Source organism: Ylistrum balloti, unplaced genomic scaffold (assembly GCF_031769215.1).
Source record: "Ylistrum balloti isolate Yb309-2 unplaced genomic scaffold, AGI_CSIRO_Ybal_v1 Utg370332, whole genome shotgun sequence".
Taxonomy (NCBI): Eukaryota; Metazoa; Mollusca; class Bivalvia; order Pectinida; family Pectinidae; genus Ylistrum; species Ylistrum balloti.
Window position 1 is genome coordinate 1,706,495 of NW_026782241.1, and position 24,443 is coordinate 1,730,937.

A 24,443-nucleotide genomic window follows, 5' to 3' on the forward strand; every position below is an offset into this window, starting at 1 on the left:
TCTGTAGGTTATATCATTACTTACTTCAACCTTATTATACATATTTTTTGTTGATAACTTGATTTAATGAAACCTGTCCACTGTTTATTTGTACAATGTGACTATTACTAATGACAGTTCATAATAGACTGATTCCCATTTATTCCCTTTAAACACCTTTCCCAAAATTCTAGTGTTAAACATAAGGAGGATTAAATAATATTCTATAAAGTTATAAGACATTTATACACTCCAGTAACCACTTCACTTCAACAGGGCATATTTTGGTGACTTTTCAGGGCCAATATAGGGTCCCATTCCCAATTGAAGTTATTTATATTGAGGTAAAAATCTCAACATTTGCTATTTACTCCTGAAGATTTCCTTCCCAATTCGCCAATACTTTTCAAAATGATGTAAAAATGCCCCATCCTGAGCAAGTAAAAACAACTCCTAAATATAAATGCTTAGTAGAACTGCCTTGGCAGACATCACAATGAAATATTTGATGTACGAAGTTTTAAATTTGTGTTCTTTTTCTCCTTTCAGAACCATTTTAAAACATACTTAAATACATGTTTGAAATTCTTAATGTATCTTTCTCACCTAGACTAGAGATACATGTGTACACTGACAGCCAGTGATATTCCACTGTACATGCATTGTACAACACCAAGGCTGCAACTTTTAAGCTTTTTAAAAACATTTTCATATCTAAAATAAAATCTGTATCACCATTCTATCTGAACAATATCACATTGTTTCTGTAGTACAACATATATAGCTTACAACAGTTAGAAACTTTGAATACATGATCCCAAAGACAACCTCGTCAGATGTTTGAATTAAAAATCTCCAGTATTATCACCTTAACTACAGCATGATTTACTGAAAATTCATAAAATTTTATTGACAAGATAGCATAGTCTATTGGATTAAATAACAGGCCTTATAAATTCTCTCAAATCAATGAATTAAGAACTTACTTCTATCTATATATACCTATTTATACCATTTCCTCTTCACATATTGAACTTTTCAGACCCATTTCAGAAATGAACACGAAGATCATTTATTAACACTGCTAGCAATTTGACTCAATTTCTGAGGGAAGCATATTTCTCCATTGGCTTATTTCTACATTATATAATCATTTATTTATGGAATTTCTTTTTTAAAAAAATTCCACAACATCACAAAATTAAGGCATATCTAATTCTGATGGCACAGTAAACAAACATCGAATGAAATCTAAATACAGTGTAGAACACAGCGTAGTAAGTATGTGCAATTTCTTTGATACCAATTTACCTATCAAACCAATTCAGGCTTTCTTTGTTCGAGCACCATCTGTAGAGATAGGCAAGAACACAGTAGTGTTGTTAGTAAATATTTGTATCGTCTGTAAAACATAGTAAAAGAAAGCTGTAGACTAAATATCACCACTCATTGTAGAATATAGATTCAGCAAGTACTGGATTTTATCCTAGAATACTGTTTCCATAACAGAGGCTTTACTCTGTATTTTGAATTTTTTAACCTTCTCTGAATTAATTTTTTAAATTCAATAAAAAATATTATTGCAAGTGATGGAATTACAGATATCAAAGAATCTAACTCCAATACAGTATTCATGTCTTTATGGTTACGCTGCTGCCAAAAGAATATAAATTTAAGCTGCTTAAATAAAAAGATTCTGGAATTCCAATACAAAAATTTAACCCTATTCAAATAATCTGTCAAAGCCGAGACTATCATTCCATTTTGCATGCTGTTATTTAGACAAATAAAACAACCTTTTTTCATAACACATTTGATTTCTTATCAAGAATCACAACATGTAGATGCTAATAGAATAACCATGTACAAGACAATCAAAATGATGATTTAACGTCTTACAAAATTAATTCGAAATAAAAGTGACAGCTTTTCTTTTTGTACAAGGCTTCTGCCTCAGGTTTCAACAGATCTGGGTCCGTTAGAGCTGATTTCATTTATAATGCCAAGTAAAACTTTCTGCAAAAACATGTTTACCACAGCATAAAGTTACGAAAACTGTTAGTGAGACATGATATTTTAACAGAATTAGTATTTTGTTATTCTTATACAAGTCTGTGATTGGATAAAATGGCATACATTATCTGTAACACATTTATGATAAAGGATTAAAATGTAAATGATTCTTTATTGATAGGTTTGTGATACCCGTGATAGATTTAAGCTATAGACAGTGATATCATGATTGATTTATAGCTCGCTTGACACATTAAAATGCAAATGGCAGGTTTTTCTTGGAATCACTTTACAGCCCATGTAGAAGATTTCAGCTGTTGATGGTAATTTCTTTTTGGTGATTGTGTTTATAATACAAAGCAGAATTTAACTGTAGATAGTGATTTTTTTGGTGATAGTTTTACGACACATGTGACAGATTTTGAGTGCCTCTCCACACTTGTTGCAGACACTGTGACCACACAGAAAGACCATGTCCCGTCGTCGTTCCATACAAATCGTACACAAGATGTTCTCCTCCATCTCCTGTAGGCGGCGCTGTAGTACATTTGATTCCGAGTCCGTCGAACGAGAATTACCATGAATCTGTAGTTTTGATCCATCTGAAATCATATTTATGATACATATACATATTTTTATTGATATCTTTCTGTATTCATAAACAAAAATTTCCAAATTTCAGCTGAAGATGACATAAATTAATCAAAGAATGAGTATCTGCCTCTGTAATGATCAGACATGTATTTATGCTATGAATTATTAACATTATCTTGAGTAAAATGAAGAATTCATCTTCAAGACCTTAAAGAAATGTTGGAAACAAACTTCAAATGTTATGTTATAAACAGACCATTGGTGACCACCCAATAAAACTCTTAATATACCAGACAAATTTATACCTTTTTAAGAGTTCTGAAGAAGTAACGATAACAAACTTCAAATATTTTTGACAGAAAATCATAAAATTATGGTAATATAAGAATTAATTGGACACATTTCAATATTATGAATTTTATTATAATGTCACATAATTGTTTAATATCAAGAAGAGACACCATCAAGTTACCTTTGGAGACTTTGGCTTCAATGTTGACTTTACAAGTCAGACAACGCTTTGGTTTTACACTACATTCCTGACAAGTGATCATGTGTTCACAGGGTAGAAACTTGATGCATGCCATTTGTTCTGAACACACTACACATTCAATATCTCCATCGCCGGCTGACTGCATCTCAGACCTTGACCCAGAAGCACTGAAAAAATAAGTCACTTGATCAAGATTATGATATGATTTTGGGATTTTGATCAACTTTCAAATTTGAGAACTATTTTCCAAATTAATCTACAAGTGAAAATCTCTTTCACATTCTTTACGGTGCTCATTGAGAATAATTATCACCTAGAAGTTCCAATTTGTACCCGATCTTCCGAGCTGATTGCAATAGACCATAACAAGCCCTACCTCAAAATCTTATCCAGGTTTGCCCCTGGAAAGTGACTTATAGAGAATAAAAAAAACAAATATCTAGAAGGGAATGTGAACATCAGTAAAAATGAGACCTTCTGATTTGAATTTGAGTATGTTTATATAAATAACTTTAAAGGGATAGGATACTCTGAATAGAAAAACTGACTGAGTGACTTTAAAAACAATACAGAGCTTATCAAGTAACTGATAATGGTAAAAGTTGTACTTTGATGTGGCGAACTGTTTTATCAGATCCTCTGTGCGTTGGTCACTGATAACATCCATAGGAGTCTTGCCCTGGTGGTTTTTCTGTGTGAGTTTCGCTCCTTGCTGAGCAAGATAACAAGCAATTGCTGGCCCCATTTGTTCATCGTCTTCTGTCATGCCTAGCTGGACGCGAATCTAATGAAAACGAATGTTTTGTTATCATATTGATTTAAATGTGTGTTTCCCATTGTGAGAATTGGTCCACAAACACATTGCAACTTCCCAACATTGAACCTTCTCTAAACCGATCACCACTTCAAACCAAAGGAAATAGTAATGTACAGAATGATGTCCTCTTTATTACAGTAATATAAACATGCCCTATGCTGATCCCTCTCAATTCTGAATACCAGGCTGATGTTGTGTCCGAAATGGTCGAAACATTCTGAAATTCACTTTTGAAAATGAGCCTTACCTGACCAATCAAGACCCAAGCTCTGACAAGCAGACTGTGAAATTAACACCTGTGGTAACGAATGAAAACAATGCCCCCCACCCACTCTTCCCCAGGATTGCGAGGATTATACTAAACCTAATGTATAGTTATATTCCAATAATAAATTGAAACCATACTGAACGAGTTCATCGTTTCAACAAAGCAAGAAACAGATACAGATAAAGTGAAAATGAGTACTGATGCAGAGTTAGAAAGCCACAGTTTCGCATTGTGAGTAATTGAATGTTAACTTTCAGACAAGCTGACCATCTGACTGGAGCTATGTCTGGCCATATGTAACGAAACATTATTTCCAAGATTGCCGGCTAATGTGCCTATTTCCTTCTGATTTAAGCCACAAATAGAATACAACAACTATCACTGTATTTTACTATATGAAATTTTTTCTGTAATACTGAATGATAAATGTAATGTAAAGAATGGAATCAATTCAATTATATCAATCTGGACCTAACAATTTGCTACAAACCTTCCCTAACCCTGCCAAATATTCATGTCCCATGGTCATTTTGAATAAGTTCTACTGTATTTGATCAAGGAAACCCTAGAATGTTACTATGGTGTATTATTGATGATGCTGTCTGATACTCTTGAGAAAACCAAGCTATAAAATTTCATGCATATTACATGCATGCATATTATATCTATAAAATGGTTGATGAGAGACAGTGATCAAGACTGCATGTTATTTTTAATTTTAAAGTTTAAAGTTTGTTTAAAATTTGAAGTAAAGGCATAGGAAGGGAAGATTTTTGGTACGGTTTTCATGATTCGTTTTGTTCCTAATGGGCGAAAACCTATCAAGGATCATGGGTCTAAGATGATTATAATGGGATTAAGCATATACAATACATATTGTATCACAACATCAGTATGGTGAATTGGTTGCCGATACACAGGTCTATCTACAATTTTAATACGTCTTCAATCTTTCAATCATTGCCTACTTACACTTTGAAAAGGAAACTTTATCTTACTTTTTACTCTATATTGGTGTTATAAATGTGAGTATCTTTAAAACATATATTTGAAGATGAATGACGATATAATATCTTTACGTTCAAATTAATCATTTTCTTTGGACAGAAGAAGGGAGACAACTCACAGCATCCAACATTGGACTATTTTCCTTCTCCGTGGCAACAGTCTGTCTCATAAGGGCAAGATGGAGGCATGTGTCACCATCCTCGTCCATCACGTTGACATCTGCTCCACATACCACTAGGAGCTCAATGATAGAAGTGTGGCCCTGAGACACGGCCAGTAACAGAGGGGTCTGTTGTCGGTTATTACGATTCTCTATATCTGCATGACCCTGTCAACAAGGATCACATCAGAATATTTATAACATTGTTTGAATGTTAACCACTGATTTCCCCAACATGCAGTACTGTATAAGGGGCAATAATAGTGGAAGAAATATTTAGCATTTTGCACTTCAAAACTTGTCAATTAAAATTTCATTTAATGTTCATAAGGATTGATATAAAGATACATACCATACACTCATTAAACATGAATATGTTGTTAAAATTTCCAAAAACAGCTTAAATCATTCCTGTAGATCTGTGTAAAATGGAAGTTTGTAATTGCTGTCTGAGACTATCTGAGTTGGTGTTAATGTTACATATTGGATATTACATACCTGTGTTATAAGTGTATTTGTCACCTCCTTATGTCCATTTAGAGCGGCAAGGTGAAGGGCAGAAAATCCATCATCTTTCTTTATATCTACTATTTGTCGACATTTAGTAAGAATTTTCTCTGTTGCACTGTAATACAAATATATATTCTGATACATGTATTGTAAAAATATCATAAAATCCTATCACACTTTGTCCAAAATTCCACATAAAGAGGTATCTTATTTATCACAACCATAGATATGGTTGATCAACTGAATCTTGCTTACACTCATACATTTAACACCAGTAACAAGAATGTTTTCTGACATTCCAAAGGAATTATTATGGTATTTGCTGATCGCTGGAGTAGCTCTTGTTTTATGCTTTGACCAGTTGGACTACAATTGTTCATTTATGAATCTAAGCCTAAGGTTTGTCATACTTTCTGCAAGTCTATCCCTATTTATACTTAAAATGTTAAATCTGAAATCTTAATGAACCAGTTAATTCAAAATGAAAGCAGTCCAGGCATTATTGTAGGATATTTATGATAATGATAAACCCATTACTGAAATCGTAAGTAATCTCAATACTCATGTTCTTACAAGTTGTTTCCTTTAAGTGCAGCGTGATGTAGCACATTAAATCCTCTCTTGTTTCTTAGTGTGAAATCAATCACATTAACATTCACCAGCAGTTCAATAATCTCCCGGTTCTCTTTACCAATCGCATCGTGTAGGGCAGTGTCTTCATATGAATCCTACACATTTAAGAAGAGTCCATGGTTGAAAAATCTCACAAAAGCCTCGATTATTATGCCATAAATGTAACAGTATGACCATTAAGATCATTATACGTCAACTTTATTGTAAGTATGATTTATTTTCTTGAATTTAGTGATCAAAACAAATTTTCTCAAGTCAACAAAGATTATAATATAGCATGGTATAGTTTACAGAAGTTAATCTCTGCAACAAATGGCGAATTGCTTAGTTAGCAGCTGTTTAAAAGGGTTGGTAAACAGTATTAATTTTATTCACAAGACAAACATGATGCATACAAGATTTTTTAAGCCTAAATCCCCAAGTTATGTTAATACCGCCTATTCATCAAATTCATTTCCATGTAAACTTCAACCATTATTCCTTGAATGTTGTACTTGCAATACAGTACAATAAAAACAAGAGGCCCATGGGCCTTAACGGTCATCTGACAAAAAGCAAGCCAAACCTAGAAAGTGGGTTGAGGTCATTCATTTGAACAAACTTGGTAGCCTCTCCTCCAAGCATCTTACAGGCCCAATATCAGCACTCATGGACTTTTGCTTGTTGAGAAGAAGTCGTTTGTATATTTTAACATATTTGACCCCTGTGACCTTGAAAGTGGGTTGAGGTCATTCATTTGAATAAACTTGGTAGCCTTTCCTCCCAGCATGCTACAGGCCCAATATCTGCACTCATAGACTTTTGCTTATTGAGATGAAGTCCTTTGTATATTTTAACATATTTGACCCCTGTGACCTTGAAAGTGGGCCAAGGTCATTCATTTGAACAAACTTTGTAGGGCTCCATGCCAGCATGCTATGGGCCAAGTATTAGCCCCCTAGGCCTTCTAGTATTTGAGAAGAAGTTATTTAAAGATTTTGACATATTTGACCCCTGCGACCTTGAAAGTTGTTCAAGGTCATTCATTTAAATAAACATGGTAGCCTTTCCTCCCAGCATGCTACAGACCCAATATCGGCACTCATAGACTTTTGCTTATTGAGATGAAGTCCTTTGTATATTTTAACATATTTGACCCCTGTGACCTTGAAAGTGGGCCAAGGTCATTCATTTGAACAAACTTTGTAGGGCTCCATGCCAGCATGCTATGGGCCAAGTATTAGCCCCCTAGGCCTTCTAGTATTTGAGAAGAAGTTATTTAAAGATTTTGACATATTTGACCCCTGTGACCTTGAAAGTTGTTCAAGGTCATTCATTTAAACAAACTTGATAGCCCTTCATCCCAGCATGCCACAGGCACAATATCAGCAATCTGAGCCTTTTGGTTATTGAGAAGTTGTTTAAAGATTTTAACATATTTGACCCCTGTGACCTTGAAAGTGGGCCAAGGTCATTCATTTGAACAAACTTTGTAGGGCTCCATGCCAGCATGCTATGGGCCAAGTATTAACCCCCTAGGCCTTCTAGTATTTGAGAAGAAGTTATTTAAAGATTTTGACATATTTGACCCCTGCGACCTTGAAAGTTGTTCAAGGTCATTCATTTAAATAAACATGGTAGCCTTTCCTCCCAGCATGCTACAGACCCAATATCGGCACTCATAGACTTTTGCTTATTGAGATGAAGTCCTTTGTATATTTTAACATATTTGACCCCTGTGACCTTGAAAGTGGGCCAAGGTCATTCATTTGAACAAACTTTGTAGGGCTCCATGCCAGCATGCTTTGGGCCAAGTATTAGCCCCCTAGGCCTTCTAGTATTTGAGAAGAAGTTATTTAAAGATTTTGACATATTTGACCCCTGTGACCTTGAAAGTTGTTCAAGGTCATTCATTTAAACAAACTTGATAGCCCTTCATCCCAGCATGCCACAGGCACAATATCAGCAATCTGAGCCTTTTGGTTATTGAGAAGAAGTTGTTTAAAGATTTTAACATATTTGACCCCTGTGACCTTTAAAGTGGGTCAAGGTCATTCATTTGAACAAACTTGGTAGTCCTTCATCCCAGCATGTCACAGGCCCAATATCTACACTCTGAGCCTTTTGGTTAATGAGAAGAAGTTGTTTAAAGATTTTAACATATTTGACCCCTGTGACCTTTAAAGTGGGTCAAGGTCATTCATTTGAACAAACTTGGTAGAGCTCCATGCCAGTATCCTCTGTGCCAAGTATTAGCCCCCTAGACCTTCTAGTATTTGAGAAGAAGTCGTTTGAATGAAAAGTTTACGGACGGTGCACGGCGGACGACGACGGACGAAGCATGATGACTATAGGTCATCGGACCCTTCGGGTCAGATGACCTAAAAAAGCAAAAGTGTAAGATATACCTGTATGTTCACATTGCATTGATCATGTGAGAGAAGAATTTTAACACAGTCAACATGCTGTTTGTTCACGGCCACATGAAGAGTACTACAGCCACCATTGTTTAGAGAGTTAATATGAACATTCTGTCTCAATAGTAGACGCATTACTTCCGCCTGGTTCCTGTAAAAGACAATACCCAAAACTGAATGAAGTGTAAGTAAATCATACGCTAAATATGAGTATGAGCCACAAGGGAAGTATTCCGTGTTTACACTTCTCATTTCAATATATTTAGCATGGTGTTTGGAAACTTTAGCAGGATGATTAATAACAGATCTTTATAAAAGGCTTTCCAAGTGCAGCTAGACACATTGTCAGGTAAGAATCTTTTGATTGGCACACATTTCTTATGCTAAGCGTCATCTTATATGAAAAGGCAATCTTTGAAAACTGTTAACATTATGTTACAGCTATTGCCAAAGCATAAAAATGCATATGTGAGGTACTGACCCAAATGCTGAGTAGTGGAGAGCAGAGTCTCCATCTTCGTCCTGGAGCTCGAGGTTGGCTCCAGCATGAAGCAGAATCTGTACAATTTCTGTGTGTCCTTGATGACTGGCCACCTGTAGAGCTGTCTTACCTGAACTTTTCATGTCCACCTACATGTTATGGTAAATTAAAATCATCCATGAAACGCCATAAATGATGATACAACTTTTGGTTTCTACAAATGATATTTATATATCATACAATTACTGACAATGGCTGAGTTGGATATGCATATTAACGAACCTGTAGATCGGATTATCAACCTTTGATAATGTAAATATTCACCAAAGATACAGATATTTTTTCTTTATCTTTAAATCCAAAGTCCATAATGTCCAGCATCATTGCTGCCAAAATCATGACACCATGAACAAAAGAAAGATCTTACAAAAAGTAAGTAAGTACAAGATGGCAACAGTACAGAATTTTGATTCATCTTTTGACCAAATGACTGATATAAATATAAAACTGTATCTATTTTACAAGTTACACTGATCATGCTTTTAGACCCAAACTCAAAGTCAGAGTACCCATTAAAAACCATTCTTTCTATAATTGACGAAATTAATATGTTTAATAGCTTTATCAAGCCTTTCTGTGTCTGGAATTTTACTAACTTTATCAAGACATTTATAAATTTTATCTGGAAGTTAATAAACTACAGTTGGATGTTTACAGACCTAACCTTAAAGTTTGCTATGTTTATTTAGGAGTTGATGATGTTATCTGGGCATTCATTGTCTTTATCTGGTGTTTACCTACTTTATCTGGGTGCCTATGACTTTATCTGTGTGATAGTTGGCCTTATTTGGATGTTTTATTACTTATCTGTGTGATAAATGGCCTTTCCTTAGTGTTTATGACTTTCTCTGTGTGATAAAGGATTTATCTGGGTGTTTATGACTTTATCTGTGTGATAACTGACCTTATCTGGGTGGTCAGGACTTTATCTGTGTGATAACTGACCTTATCTGGTTGGTCAGGACTTTATCTGTGTGATAACTGACTTTATCTGGGTTTTTATGACTTGATCTGTGTGATAACTGACTTAATCTGGGTCTTTATGGCTTTATCTGTGTGATAACTGACCTTAGCAAGATGTTTGTGACTTTATCTGTGATAACTGACTTTATCTGGGTGTTTTATGACTTTATCTGTGTGATAACTGATTTGATCTTGGTGTTTATGACTTTATCTGTGTGATAACTGATTTGATCTTGGTGTTTATGACTTTATCTGTGTGATAACTGACTTGATCTGGGTGTTTATGACTTTATCTGTGTGATAACTGATTTTATCTGTGTGATAACTGACTTTATCTGGGTGTTAATGACTTTATCTGTGAGATAACTGACTTTATCTGTGTGATAACTGACTTTATCTGGGTGTTTATGACTTTATCTGTGAGATAACTGATTTTATCTTGGTGTTTATGACTTTATCTGTGAGATAACTGACTTTATCTGTGTGATAACTGACTTGATCTGGGTTTTTATGACTTGATCTGTGTGATAACTGACTTTATCTGGGTGTTAATGACTTTATCTGTGAGATAACTGACTTTATCTGTGTGATAACTGACTTTATCTGGGTGTTAATGACTTTATCTGTGAGATAACTGACTTTATCTGTGTGATAACTGACTTTATCTGGGTGTTCAGGACTTTATCTGTGAGATAACTGACTTGATCTGGGTGTTAATGACTTTATCTGTGAGATAACTGACCTTATCTGGTTGGTCAGGACTTTATCTGTGAGATAACTGACTTTATCTGTGTGATAACTGACTTTATCTGGGTGTTTATGACTTCATCAGTGAGATATCTGACTTTATCTGTGTGATAACTGACTTTATCTGGGTGTTTATGACTTCATCTGTGAGATAACTGACTTTATCTGTGTGATAACTGACTTTATCTGTGTGATAACTGACTTGATCTGGGTGTTTATGACTTTATCTGTGAGATAGCTGACTTGATCTGGGGGTTTATGACTTTTTTCTGTGAGATAACTGACTTTATCTGGGTTTTTATGACTTGATCTGTGTGATAACTGACTTTATCTGGGTGTTTATGACTTTATCTGTGAGATAACTGACTTTATCTGTGTGATAACTGACCTTATCTGGTTGGTCAGGACTTTATCTGTGAGATAGCTGACTTGATCTGGGGGTTTATGACTTTTTCTGTGAGATAACTGACTTTATCTTGGTGTTTATGTCTTTATCTGTGTGATAACTGACTTTATCTGGGTGTTTATGACTTTTTCTGTGAGATAACTGACTTGATCTGGGGGTTTATGACTTTTTCTGTGAGATAACTGACTTGATCTGGGGGTTTATGACTTTTTCTGTGAGATAACTGACTTGATCTGGGGGTTTATGACTTTTTCTGTGAGATAACTGACCTTATCTGGATGTTTACTGACAATCTCCCTGACGATATCAGTGTGACCTTGAGCAGCCTCCCTCACTAGTCTGTCTGGTCCTGAGTCCAAGGATTTTATTTCCATTAGCTGTTCCAATAGGGATGTCAAACTCGCTGTAAACAAAGATGTTTTCATCATAAGGTCCTCATTATCAGATAGATAATAAGAGTTATACTGAGCTACTTTTTATGTGATTCAATATACATACACAATAATGATCCAATGGTCAGCTGGTAATACTTATGGGGGATTTCATTTTGCTATATTTGCAGATAAAAATAGCACACAATTAACTACCTAGCAATAATTTTTCACAGTGAATCGAAACATCTAAACCATGGTGGGTGTAGTAGATGATGCTTCAGATACTATTTCTTCCAGAAAACACCTGGTCTTATTATCTTTGTATTTTTTTCAGGAGTCCTCATGTAATATTTTATCCTCGTTTTATTGAATTTGAGGCTGAATATAATTCTGTCAACAAGCTGATATTTTCTTGTTATTACTGTATAAATGGAATGTAAATGCCATCCTACTTTTCACAATGTAATAACCATAAATTAGTCACAATATCCAGAAATACATGATAATCAACTTGTGACATTATACAACTAAAGAAATCTAAAATCTTGATGGCACAGGCGACCCCTGACCTATGTAGCCCAAACCCAACAAATAATCTCTAACTTATACCTATTCCCTAATGCCATCTCCCACTCAGGTGCTGACCTTTGACCTTTACTTACCCCCTGATGCCTCCTCCCTCTCAGGTGCAGCTCCGTTGGTGTTGTTAACATTTGAATGTGAATGCTGAGCTAGTGTACAGCAGGCAGGGTTCAAGGTCCATGTCTGACCAGCAGACACAGACACTCTTAGGTCCCCATCTGGATAGACCTTCAGCACACGACCCGTCTTCCCAAGGGCCTACAACAGGGGAGACAACTTCTGGTTTAAAGGTAAAAGTTGATGTTTCAATACTTAAAGGAGAAAATAACACTGAACAAAATATAATCTATATACTCTGAACTATCAGGACTTTAAACAAGCGACTTAGTGGCCTTGACAGTCACCTGAGATGAACAATATTTAATATCAAGGTTGTTGAGTAAGTAGCTTCCAAGTGCAACATTAACGATAATAAAACTTCAGTAATATGTTTTAAGCCCTTGGGGTCAACCTCAGGCCTATGGGGAATGGGGACCATATAATTCACTACTCTTGTTCATCTTTGGCCAGGAAAGGTTTTTAAAAAAAGTTCATTGATTTCTGTTCAGAGATTTTAGAGAAGTCAAAAATGTTAAAAGTTTATGGATGCACAATGCTGGACAAAAGGCTTTCACAATAGGACACCAAGAGACTTTGTCTCAGATGAAAAAAAACTGTATATTTACGACTCTAAATTCCTCAAATCAAGAGCTGTGATTGTCTCTATTTGTTACTGAGGTTTTTTTTCTTTATTTACTACAGAGTTTTTTACACTGATAAGAATTATCACGGAGAAAAACAAAGATAAATCAACAAGAGAAGTATGGAAAGACATCAACCCCATTCAAAATTCTGACACATAATGCAAGTTTGCAAAATTTAAGTATTAATTTGTTGATCATCCCAGTAACAGCAAAGGTTATTTTGAGGTAGGGTCTCCTTGCAGAAGCTAGTGGCTACTTCAATGAAAAACATATGGGAGACTTGAAGCATGCCATCCAGAGAAATTGTGATAAGTGTTTACCCAAAGGCCACGAAAACACAGACCAATCTGTTTCTCAGCTTCCTGAGGAATACAAACCACCACAAGTACAGGAAAATTAATAGGAAAACATTAAATGACATTTCTCAGTCAATATACTGACCGGTCGCATGTTTTCTGACCACTCGCCATGACCCTTCTGTAGTTCCTTTACAATGTGTATGTCCTGTGATATCTTAACAATATCATTTAAAGCAAACAAGTGCACCTGTCAAAATAAAATTCCATAAAAATATGGTATCTAATGTTGCTGAATGATGGTTAATAACTGCATTTTCAATCTTAGATTAAGCGTGACTGATAAATGAGGGAGGAAAGTTTATCTCTCAGAACCTGTTTGGTGTTCTTTCTAGTGATGGGAAATAAGTTATAAATCCCAAATTGATTATGAGTTAAAAGTTGGTTGGCTTTATAGCGTAATTAGCCATCTACATAATTGACTGATTTAGTCAATATTCATAGAAAGTGAATGCATTCTCTGTTGCAGTAATGTTAATTTTTGATAACTTGGGACTTAAGTGCCATGATTTCCAAGAAATTGCATATGAATGAAATGCATCAATTAGCATCTTCACGTGCAGTATCAAATTAGTTTTAATGAAAATGGAAAATTTTAAGGAATAGATGATCATGAAGAAATTACAAACCCAAATCATATCAACGAATAAGATAACAGATAGTTCCTTCTACCTAAATACGTTGAGTTTGCTTTTCTGTTCATCTAGCTGCATCTAACTTACATCAAAAAACTATTTCCATGATGACCTAAATCCTCTTTCATAAACATGTGGAAAGTCTTTAGCAGAAAACTACTGTTGTTGTGATATCACATAACCAGATTTCAACATGAATATGAATCTCTCGATGAAAACTTTGTTTTACCTTGGTCAAGGCTCCCGCATGAAATGTCCACCGGTTACTACATCCTTCATACTGAACCCTTACATCTCCTCGGTCTGTGATTCGATGGACAGAACCTATCTTGCCAATGTACTGAAAACCAGCAAAATGATTTAAATCCTTCAAACCTTGCATCACCAGGGCTTTATATTGTCTTCAAAAATGGTTACTGTAAATCATATCTCGTGTGGGATTTATTTTCATGCTAATATGCGATGAGAGTCAATCGTAAATTAAAATTTCTCACTATTATTTGTACTTACATACCTCTGGATGGCATCCATACTGATTTGCAATTTGTGAATTTTAAACTCATTGCTAGATAAGCGTTCCTGACATCATGTATTCACAAATATGTATTCGCTAAATGTAAGTGATTTACGATTCAGTTCTTAGAATAGCATTCATCTGTCAAAGTCAAAATGACATAAAAAAAACTTTAAGGTACAAAAACCTTTTAATAATACCATGTAAAGCTTAAAGGTTTTTTCAGGTATCATTAACATTATCTGTTCCCTTGTACCTACTATATGTAAGTCCTTGTTCTTATACATGTCAAAAGATCATAAATCTAAGATCCATTAACTGCACTGATATTCATCAAGTGGGTGGAGTACCTATACCATCAAAATGTAGGCCACTCTGTCACAAAAACTATTATCCTATATCTGAGTAGCCATGCTCACTAATGGGGTGAATTTAGATCAAACAAACATCTGTACAAGTATGATGACAAACTATTTTTTAATTTAATGAATTCTATCTAAACTACATCTTAAAATCAATCCTTTTCCTTATATCTATATCATGATTACAATATACCCTAGTCTTTTTGGTACCTCCACCATACTTTGGTTCCAATCACCTCATTATTGTATCTGATATACATGAATTCTCTACACATGATTTCAATGTATTCTTTAAATCATTATCTGGACCATTATAAATCCAATTGTACTCATACCTCTGCCATACGTGGGTTCCAGCCACCATGACCTTCCTGCATAGCCTTCAGGATATCTGCTTCAAGGTCAACCTTAACCTTGTCTCCGACCTTGAACTGACACTGCACACCTCCTGATGTCACTATATCAGGGAACTCTCCTGTAGAGTAGAATAAAACACACAATAAAGGCCCTAGATATCACACAGTGTAGAAGTAGAACGTTTGAACATAATAGCGTTAAGAAGAGCAAAGAGGGTATGACTATTTTTACTTTCTAAACACTGACATTGAAAAGAAAACAACATACTAACATAACTTAATATTGTTTAGATTTAATGAAACAGTTATTGAAGTAAGCTTTAAATCCACCAGTCTTGTTCAAAAGTTTCATAGATTTCTATGAGATCTTAGAAGACAGTCTTGTTTCTGACTGCCTGACTCCATACCCCTGAAGATGTTACATATGTTTCACTGATTTGTCTACTGTTTTAGAGGGAACAATTTCTGTCAAAATCACATGTATGACAAATTACACTAAGCACTTAAACCAGATGTACATGTCCCTCATGGACTATTGTTTGTCTATACACATTATCATCAACAGTTGGAATATGCAATAATTGAAAATGGGGAAAAAATGAATCCCTATCTTGTCAGTGTGATGATTCAATTTCAAATTTTCTAGACAAATACACAAAAGTAAAACTCTTGGCAGGGCCTGAGGTTGGTCATTCGTGGGTTGTAAATTTTTTGTGATACCTCTAAGATAGGGAAAGATTCTTTTAACCTACCCAGAACAGGAAGGTGCTCCTTGTAGTAAGATGGTCCATTGGCAGCACTGATGTATTTCAGGTCCACTTTACCCTTGTGTCCTACACGGTAAACATTGGTAGACCCAGAAGTCCATGTAACATGGGCGACACTTCTCCCTGATTCGGAGTCCCAACCTCGTATATCTGTCACCTTGCCTATTTTTCCTTCTCCGCCTGTATGTTGAGATTCATTTCCAAACATTCAATCAGGTCAAATAACCAGATGAAAATGAATTTAATGGTTTTTCATATCATTGTCTATAAAAGTTACATGCATTTAAGAAATACCTGTCTATAAAGGTAACTGATTTCAGGTACCCAAGTTTTACAATTCATAACAGTAATAGGACTGCTGTAATGTCAGCTGTATATAATCAATTCCTGTCTATACTTAAGGTACCCTGTATATGGCATATACCTGTCTATAAATGTCACCTTTACATAAAAATATCTCTCAATAATTAAAAATACCTGCACATAACAAATACCTGTCTATACAGGTCCCTTGTAAAGGTTACCTGTCTGTATTTAACAAATACCTGTCTATAAATGGCACCTGTATATAAACAAATCTTACTATAATTAAGGTTTCCTGTGTATAACAAATACCTATCTATAAATGTCACTTGTATATAAAAATTCTTACAATAATTAAGGACACCTGTGTATAACAAATACCTGTTTGTTAAGGTCATCTGTGTATAACAAATACCTGTCACTTTATATGGTAACTACCTATTTATAATTGCAGTTACATGTATATAGAAAAACACCTGTCTGTAAAGGTCAGCTGTAATACCTGTCTGTAAAGGACACGTGTGTAACAAATTCATGTCTATAAAGGTTACTAATTTCAGGTACCAATGTTTTACAATACATAACAGTAATAGGATCTCTGTACAAAGGCTAGCTGCTTATAGGGCACTTTTCTGTCATATTTTTATAGACAGATTTGACTATACATAGGTGTGATTCAAATCCTGAATTTAAATATGGTGAAATAATGAAATGAAACAAATCAATTTTTGATAACACTCAGGGATAGTCTATATTATTCTGACATTCTATTGACTTTTTTCCATATCAGTCTGGAGTTGCTGAACATCAGAACTCCAGCTCTATATAAAGTGAAGGAAACAAGAAACCTGCATGTGGGTCTGCATTTGAACAATTATTGCTGAAAGAAAGTGTCATTTCCGCATGTATATTGCAAATGAATCGAAAGGTCTGTTCCTTATCTACAATATTTTTAAAAAGAACTTGCCTCATTATACCAATACACTCAATGAACGTAAAATAAAGCTGAGAGCACATTTTTTCCAGGACTGATTGATAAGCTGCGAGCCTCATATCTAAGGATCTGACTTTTGGCGGACATACTGCATTTTTTAAAAATATAATCCCCTTCAGTATCTACGCACTTTTGCCAGCAATGTTTAAGGGTCACAATGCCACTTTTAAAGAAGTCCTTTTCTTGACCATTCAGAAAGTCTGCCACTGCATGTATGATGTCATCATCTGACTGAATGTGGGTACCAGAAAAGGCCTTTTTCAATTTTCGAAATAGATGAAAATCTGATGGAGCGAGATCAGGTGAATAAGGCAGATGATCAATCAATTCAAAGCCACAATCTTTAATGGCTGCCATGGCAATGGCATACTTATGAATAGGAACATTGTCCTGGTGGAACAACAAACCTTTACTGACTTTTCTGCAGCACTTGTGTTTACGTTTCCTCTTAACTGCCTAGCTAAGAAGCAATGCATAATATGTGCCATTGATTGTTAATCCCTTTTGCAAATAATCTACTGTCAGAATACCATCAGCATCCCAGAAAAAAATTAAGGCCATAACCTTTCAAGCTGATGAACAGTGTTTACCTTCTTTGACGGGGGTGAACCAGGGTGCTTCCATTGTTAAGACTGTTGTTTGGCCCCTGGGGTGAAATGATGGATCCACATTTCAGCCATAGTCACAAATCTCTGCAGAAGATAGCAGGATCTGCCTCTAAAATGTTCAGATTATCAAGCTAAGAATTCCGCCTGGTGTGCTTCTGATCAACTGTCAGAAGTCTTGGTACCCAACGGGCTGAGAACTTTGTCATTGCAAGATCTTCCAGAAAAGAATTAAATATACTTTTTCATGTGAAATCCCAACTGTACTGGCTATATATCTCTCTGTATTTCACCTGTCAGCCATAACAGTTATCATTGACTTTATTCACCATTTATGGGGTTGTAACAGTGACAGGCCTTCCAGGATGGGCGTCATCCCCAAGGCTCTGCTTGCTTGGCTAAAATTCTGCCATCCATTTTTTCACTATGACATATGAAGGGGCATCATCCCGTAGTGTTGCTACCACATCAATATGAATATCCATAGGTGCTAGACCTTTTTTACCATTAAATATTGAAATACAGTACTGCTCTTTCAGAGATTTTGTCCATTTTGCAAAATTCACTCGCCTTGTTTGCATTACAGTGCTACCGCTTTGACATAAATTGATCAAATGACACCAGTCTTTGGGTACACAGCCTTAAAAAGTCGAGGAATAGCAGAGATTTAAGAAGGACACCTCTTCTTAACTTCTTCAATACAAGGCTCACAACTTATCAATCCAATCAGCCCTCATATATTTGTCCTGGTTATTTTTTTTACAATATACATATTAACTTTTCGGGAAATACCTTGGGTATCATGGAATCTCATTAAGTCACAGGGTTAAGTTCCTGCATAATTTCCATCAAAATATGGGTAGATACAGACTTTTCAACTCATCTGAGATATGCATGTGAAAAAGACGATTTATTTCCATAATTATTGTTTTAACACAGACTCAGGTGTGTGGGTTACTGACTGCCCTAACCTTATGAGGCCGGAGCTCTATGTTGATGGACTCCAAACCATTTATACAGGATTGATTCTTCTTAACCCAAACATTAGTCCAGCCAAATTGGAACAACAAAATGTGCTCCATTTCCACTATACGGCCCTGTACCTCCTGCCCCAAAGGGTCAAAATTTAAAGTTCATACAGAACAGATTCCTATTCACAAAGGATGCTTCAGATCAAATGTGGGCAGAATCCAATCATTCCTAAAAGATGTGTAGGATTTTAAGGAATGTGCTTTATTTTCCTTATTGGGTCCCACTCCTCTGGCTCTCTTGCTCCTAGGAGGGTCAGACCCACTGTTCATACAAAACTGACCCTCTTCACCCAAGCATGCTTCAGACTAAATTTGTGCAATATCTTACAATTCCTGAAAAACAAGATAGACCTTAAAGAAATTGGTAGACTTTCCCCATATGGTTCCCATCCTCTTGTCCCATGGGGATCAGACCCAACATTCACTATTTACGCAAAAACCAATTTCCTTGCACCCAAGCATGCTTCACACCAAATTTGGACAATATCCTGCAACTCCTAAGGAACAAGATAGATTTTAAAGAAATTAATATATTTTCCCTATTGAACCTCGCCCCTCAGGCTCCTTGGGGCCCAGATTCATTAATCAATACAAATTCCCCTTTCCTCAAGCATGCTACAGACAAAAAATTTAGTTAAAATCTGCTCAGGTGTTCATGACTAAAAGATATTCATAGGTAAGATGACAAACAATGGAAATGAACAATGCGATAAACCTACAACTCAATTGGTCCTTTGAGCTAAAAACTGTGACAGACCGGTAATGCTATGCCCCATGACCTCTCCACCCCATCCTTCCTACATATTCAAAAATTTCACAGAAGGGATATAAAATCCATGTCATTGTGTTGTCAGTGTTCCTATGCTGGGCACTGCTATGATCTGACAATGTGTTAGCTTACCATCCTGGTTAGCCCAGTCCCAGTCAGGGCCACGTAAAACCCTGGCACCTGGGAAGATTCCCCAGGATTGGATTTTGTTGCTGTTTACACTATCTTTCCTTTTTGGCATCTTCACTCTGAAAGGAAAGTTATCATTCCTGTATATCATAGCCAAAATGTTACCCTGGTATCTTCTCTCTAAAAGGAGATTCACCATTCCTGAAATTATTGCACCAATAGTTTACTTTCTAAGGCTAAAATATGACGATATGCCCTACAATATGTTGTACAATGTATGTGTACTCAAACCAAAAACTGTATATGCGATTTGTCCAATCATAAGCTCCTGTCTGCTAATGCTACTATAAAATCTTTCAATCAGATGTGTTGGACCCTAGGGCATATTTTAGGATAAATATTGTAATTAATGATTTAATAAACATGAAGAAGTTCTAATAATACATAATCCTGTAAATCTATCAGAATGATGATTTATCAACATCTCTGTAAATCTAGAAATGAGAAACAATCAGTATATTACATCTCACAGAAAAACCATGACATATCCACAAAATAACAAAACCTCTCCAGAATTAGAAGACAATACCCAGAAATGTAACAGTACTGTTTATATAAAGTAAACATTCTTTCTTTCAATAATATCTATAGCTATATTTTGTCTATCATGTTATAATACAATATTTGAACCTGTACATACCCTTTAGATGGTGACGTCTCAAACCTGAGAAAGGCGTGGCCAAGGTCATGTTTATCAGACATGTAACACTCTGTACAGAGGTCAAAGTCATGACACTTGGTGCACTTCCATCTCATCCCCTGGATTCCCTGCTTCTTACAGCCATCACAAATAATGTTAGGATGCTTTACACCTTAAATGATAAAGTTTATGAATACCGTACAAACTGTAACCACCAGTACATTATCTAAACCATTTGAAGTAGAAACTTTTCTACTCACAAAATGTCTAAATATTACAATTTTACAGATTATTAAAATCCAGTTTAAAAATCATTATTATGTATCCACTCAAGTTTTCTTGTCCAAAAATAAATTGTGCCCAATCTAAAACTGTATTACTTACAAATGGCACTGAAAGTTTCTTATTATAGCTGTAATTTTTTTTTAGGTCCCATGTTTGAGGTTTGTAGATTTTATGTCAAAACAATTGATCATCTCAAATATTTCCTATGAAATTACAAAATGGGTTAATAAAATCATTTAAGAAAATCATCCACCACCATGTTAAGCTACAATAATTCCCCTCTGGGTACAAGACGTGTATATATAAGTATTTGTGCGAAAAGGCATCAATGATCAACTCATTCAGTGATGACCGTCAACAAAAGTTAAGTGAGATTCACGGCTAAATCAAGAATTAAGAAAGATTCTCCACCAGACTTTAAATATCAATTTTTTTTTTAAACATGAAGGGGGACTGTACAGAATGCCGAGGTATTAGAGGCTATACAAACCTGTTGGGGCATTGTCCAGAATGTGGAGGTATTAGAGTTTATATAAACCTGCAGGGGGATTGTCCAGAATGTGGAGATATTAGAGGTTATATAAACCTGCAGGGGGATTGACCAGAGTATGGAGGTATTAGAGGCTATACAAACCTGTTGGGGCATTGTCCAGAACTCGAAGGTCATAGGCACCCTGATAACCCACTCTATAATTAGTGCGAGCTCCAGAATCCCACTGAACTACAACAGTTTTATCTGGAGAAGTGGAACTACTTGGCTTTCCTATCTCCACCACTGTGCCTACATGACCCTCTCCGTCATCCTGATTACCCCATTTCCAGTCTGGGCCGCGGACAGCCCGTAACCCCACTTCCATAGCCTGTCAAAGAAATTAAAAATCACAATAGTTTGATATATAATGCATTACCAATACCTTTACAAACATATTTTTGAAGAATTCGTTCATTTGGGTATATCTCTTTTCAGTTATAAATTCTCTTTACTGACTAAGGCTGCTGTGCAAATATTCTCATAGACATTGGTTTAAACTTTTCAACAAGGACTTAAATTTATTTATCACATATTGCCATATTTTACTGAAGTGTAACATGCTGTTTTAAATATTACATAACAAATGCACAACAATAACAACCCACTCTTACCAGTGACATCATACCGATGTCGAAAGACTGGCAGTAAAAAGAATAGTATATATGTTGTCTATCAAATGAATATACATATTAAAACATTGGCAGTGAACCTGATAACTATTTGAATTGTTTAGTGGAAGAAACTGTATTTGGATATTATCAGGAAGAAAGTATGCAATAGAAAAACGAGAAATATTTTTGTGTTCAGGTGACTGAAACACTACACCTTTGATAGTAGCTAAAAAAACGAAAAACCACAGGTTTCCTGGACATTTTGGGAAAATTCATATCCAGTATTAGTTGCTTCATGTAATACGACAGCGAGTTTAATGAAGTGAATCCTGACTGTACACTTATCTAAATAAATTCTGGAACATGTCAGAAACTACTTGAATCTTGTCACTTCCTACCTGCTGAATTTCTAATAAACATCCTCATTTATATCTCACAATATATGTGTGGCACTTCATTTCAGGGGACAATATGTCTTCTTTGACAAAGGAAACATTTGTTTTATAATTTAATAGATCAGGAACTTCTTAAAACAAAGGAAACGTTCCACTTCTTATTTCATAAAACGTGTGAAGGCTACAATGAATGTACCTAATCCACATGTCTTCATCACCTTACCCAAAATAAAATGCACAATACAAACTGTATTGAACATTAGTCAACAAAAAATTCCGATTTCAATCGAAATCTCAAAATGACCAGTTCAAGAATAATATGACTGTTTTAAAAACACAAAAACGACATAACAGGGAAAATCGACAAAAAATATTGGACCAGAAATGACAGACAAGAAACCCCTTCCATAAGGTCAAACCAATATTGCTATAAACTTTCTTAAATCGAACTTGCAGAATTTTGAATATCATTTTCTAAATCGTAAGGGTACGATATATACCTGTGAGGTTACAATAACACCGCTTCCTTGTGAAAGAACCCGTATTTCTAAAAACAGTACAGAAATACTTTCTCCAATATAAAATCCCGATATTCCAACCGGAAGCAGAATTGATTGTTCGCACTGAGAAAAATCAATGATTTGGTTTGCCAATATAAAATGTAAACAAAACAATAAATTATTATTAATGAAGAAATTAATAAATAAATGAACAAATGTACAGTAACTGAGTTTTTCATACAAATGATACGAAATCTTACTTTCTATATCTTTTATTTTCAGTGTAGGAACGGAAGCAATCTGAAAGGATTGTTTATCGCTGTTCCATTTTGTTGGTTGTCACCCCCTAGCCAATAACTGTAATCGGTGTTACATTAAGTCCACTTCGAATGATCATATAAAAGTTAACATCCCAATTCAAAAATAATTTTAAGATTAATAGAATGTGTACATATATGTGACATTTAATGATTAATTTTAGTATGCGAAACGATTAGTCATCGAAAATCATAAGAACCTTCTTTACACTTTCAGTAGTAGCAGTGAAATTCATGCAAAACCATGTTCGTTTTTTCGTAAATTATATTTTCATCAAATATTTGCACGATAACTTGTTTCCTTTTGTAGAAAAGTGCCAAAGAATCAACTCACGCGAATTTTTTTTATATACTGTAATACATTTTCGGAATCGATATTTCTGTCTCCCGTTCGAGCCTCAGTCTGACATCAGTCTTGGAGCACTGAAAATATTTGGACGCCATCTTGCAGAAGATAACTGATCATCATTGTGGGATTTTCCGTGAACATCTCCTTCCTTCGGGATGGAGGAGACCAAAATAATTTACTACATTGATGACGAGGATACTCCTTATTTGATAAAATTACCGATACCCGCCGATCGTGTCACTTTGGGGGATTTCAAGAATGCTTTGAACCGTCCAAATTATAAATTCTTTTTCAAGTCTGTGGATGACGATTTTGGGTAAGTGATAAAACGAGAGACATTTGAAGGGGATTCAAATTTTGGTATGTTACACTCAGGAACGTGCAGTTAATCTTTGTATGTGTGAATTTCGACGATATAATCGATGTCGATGTTGCATTAGCAGTCTTTGTTTCGTGCTGCAGAAGTAGACATCGTCGGCAAGTGCAAGGTCATTTGAAATCTATGATACAGTGTATTAAAATGGAATAGAGCCGATCTCACGGGCGAGTCGGATATATCTACTGTGAGGCTATCAAAACACGATGTCAAAGAATAACAAGAAGAGTTTTTATAATCATATTATCATATATTTGAACAGCTTAAGCTTCAGTCGACACGCCACGAAGTCACACCATGTGTATATTTCCATGTTTTGAGTGACAGGTG

The 24,443-nt window shown here is 35.3% G+C and overlaps 1 protein-coding gene across 1 annotated transcript; it reads right to left on the reverse strand.

Moving 5' to 3' along the window:
- Positions 1 to 2,358: 2,358 nt before the first annotated feature.
- Positions 2,359 to 21,890, reverse strand: LOC132553545 (E3 ubiquitin-protein ligase MIB2-like). Its single transcript, XM_060217801.1, has 17 exons — positions 21,668 to 21,890; positions 20,749 to 20,920; positions 20,052 to 20,167; positions 16,203 to 16,397; positions 15,430 to 15,569; positions 14,448 to 14,558; positions 13,669 to 13,773; positions 12,565 to 12,742; positions 11,798 to 11,931; positions 9,353 to 9,501; positions 8,863 to 9,022; positions 6,416 to 6,570; positions 5,831 to 5,957; positions 5,291 to 5,500; positions 3,688 to 3,863; positions 3,059 to 3,246; positions 2,359 to 2,594 (listed from the first exon to the last, which is right to left on the reverse strand). Exons 1-17 carry the CDS (start codon positions 21,888 to 21,890, stop codon positions 2,359 to 2,361), a joined length of 2,775 nt encoding a protein of 924 aa, XP_060073784.1.
- Between the last annotated feature and the right edge of the window lie 2,553 nt (positions 21,891 to 24,443).

Coding starts and splice junctions, on each gene's coding strand:
- LOC132553545 (XM_060217801.1), bottom strand. CDS start 21,890: ATGGAAGTGGGGTTACGGGCTGTCCGCGGCCCAGACTGGAAATGGGGT. Junction 5,958..6,415: donor GCACTTAAAGGAAACAACTT/GTAAGAACATGA, acceptor TTTGTATTACAG/TGCAACAGAGAAAATTCTTA. Junction 3,247..3,687: donor AAACAGTTCGCCACATCAAA/GTACAACTTTTA, acceptor TTATTTTTTCAG/TGCTTCTGGGTCAAGGTCTG.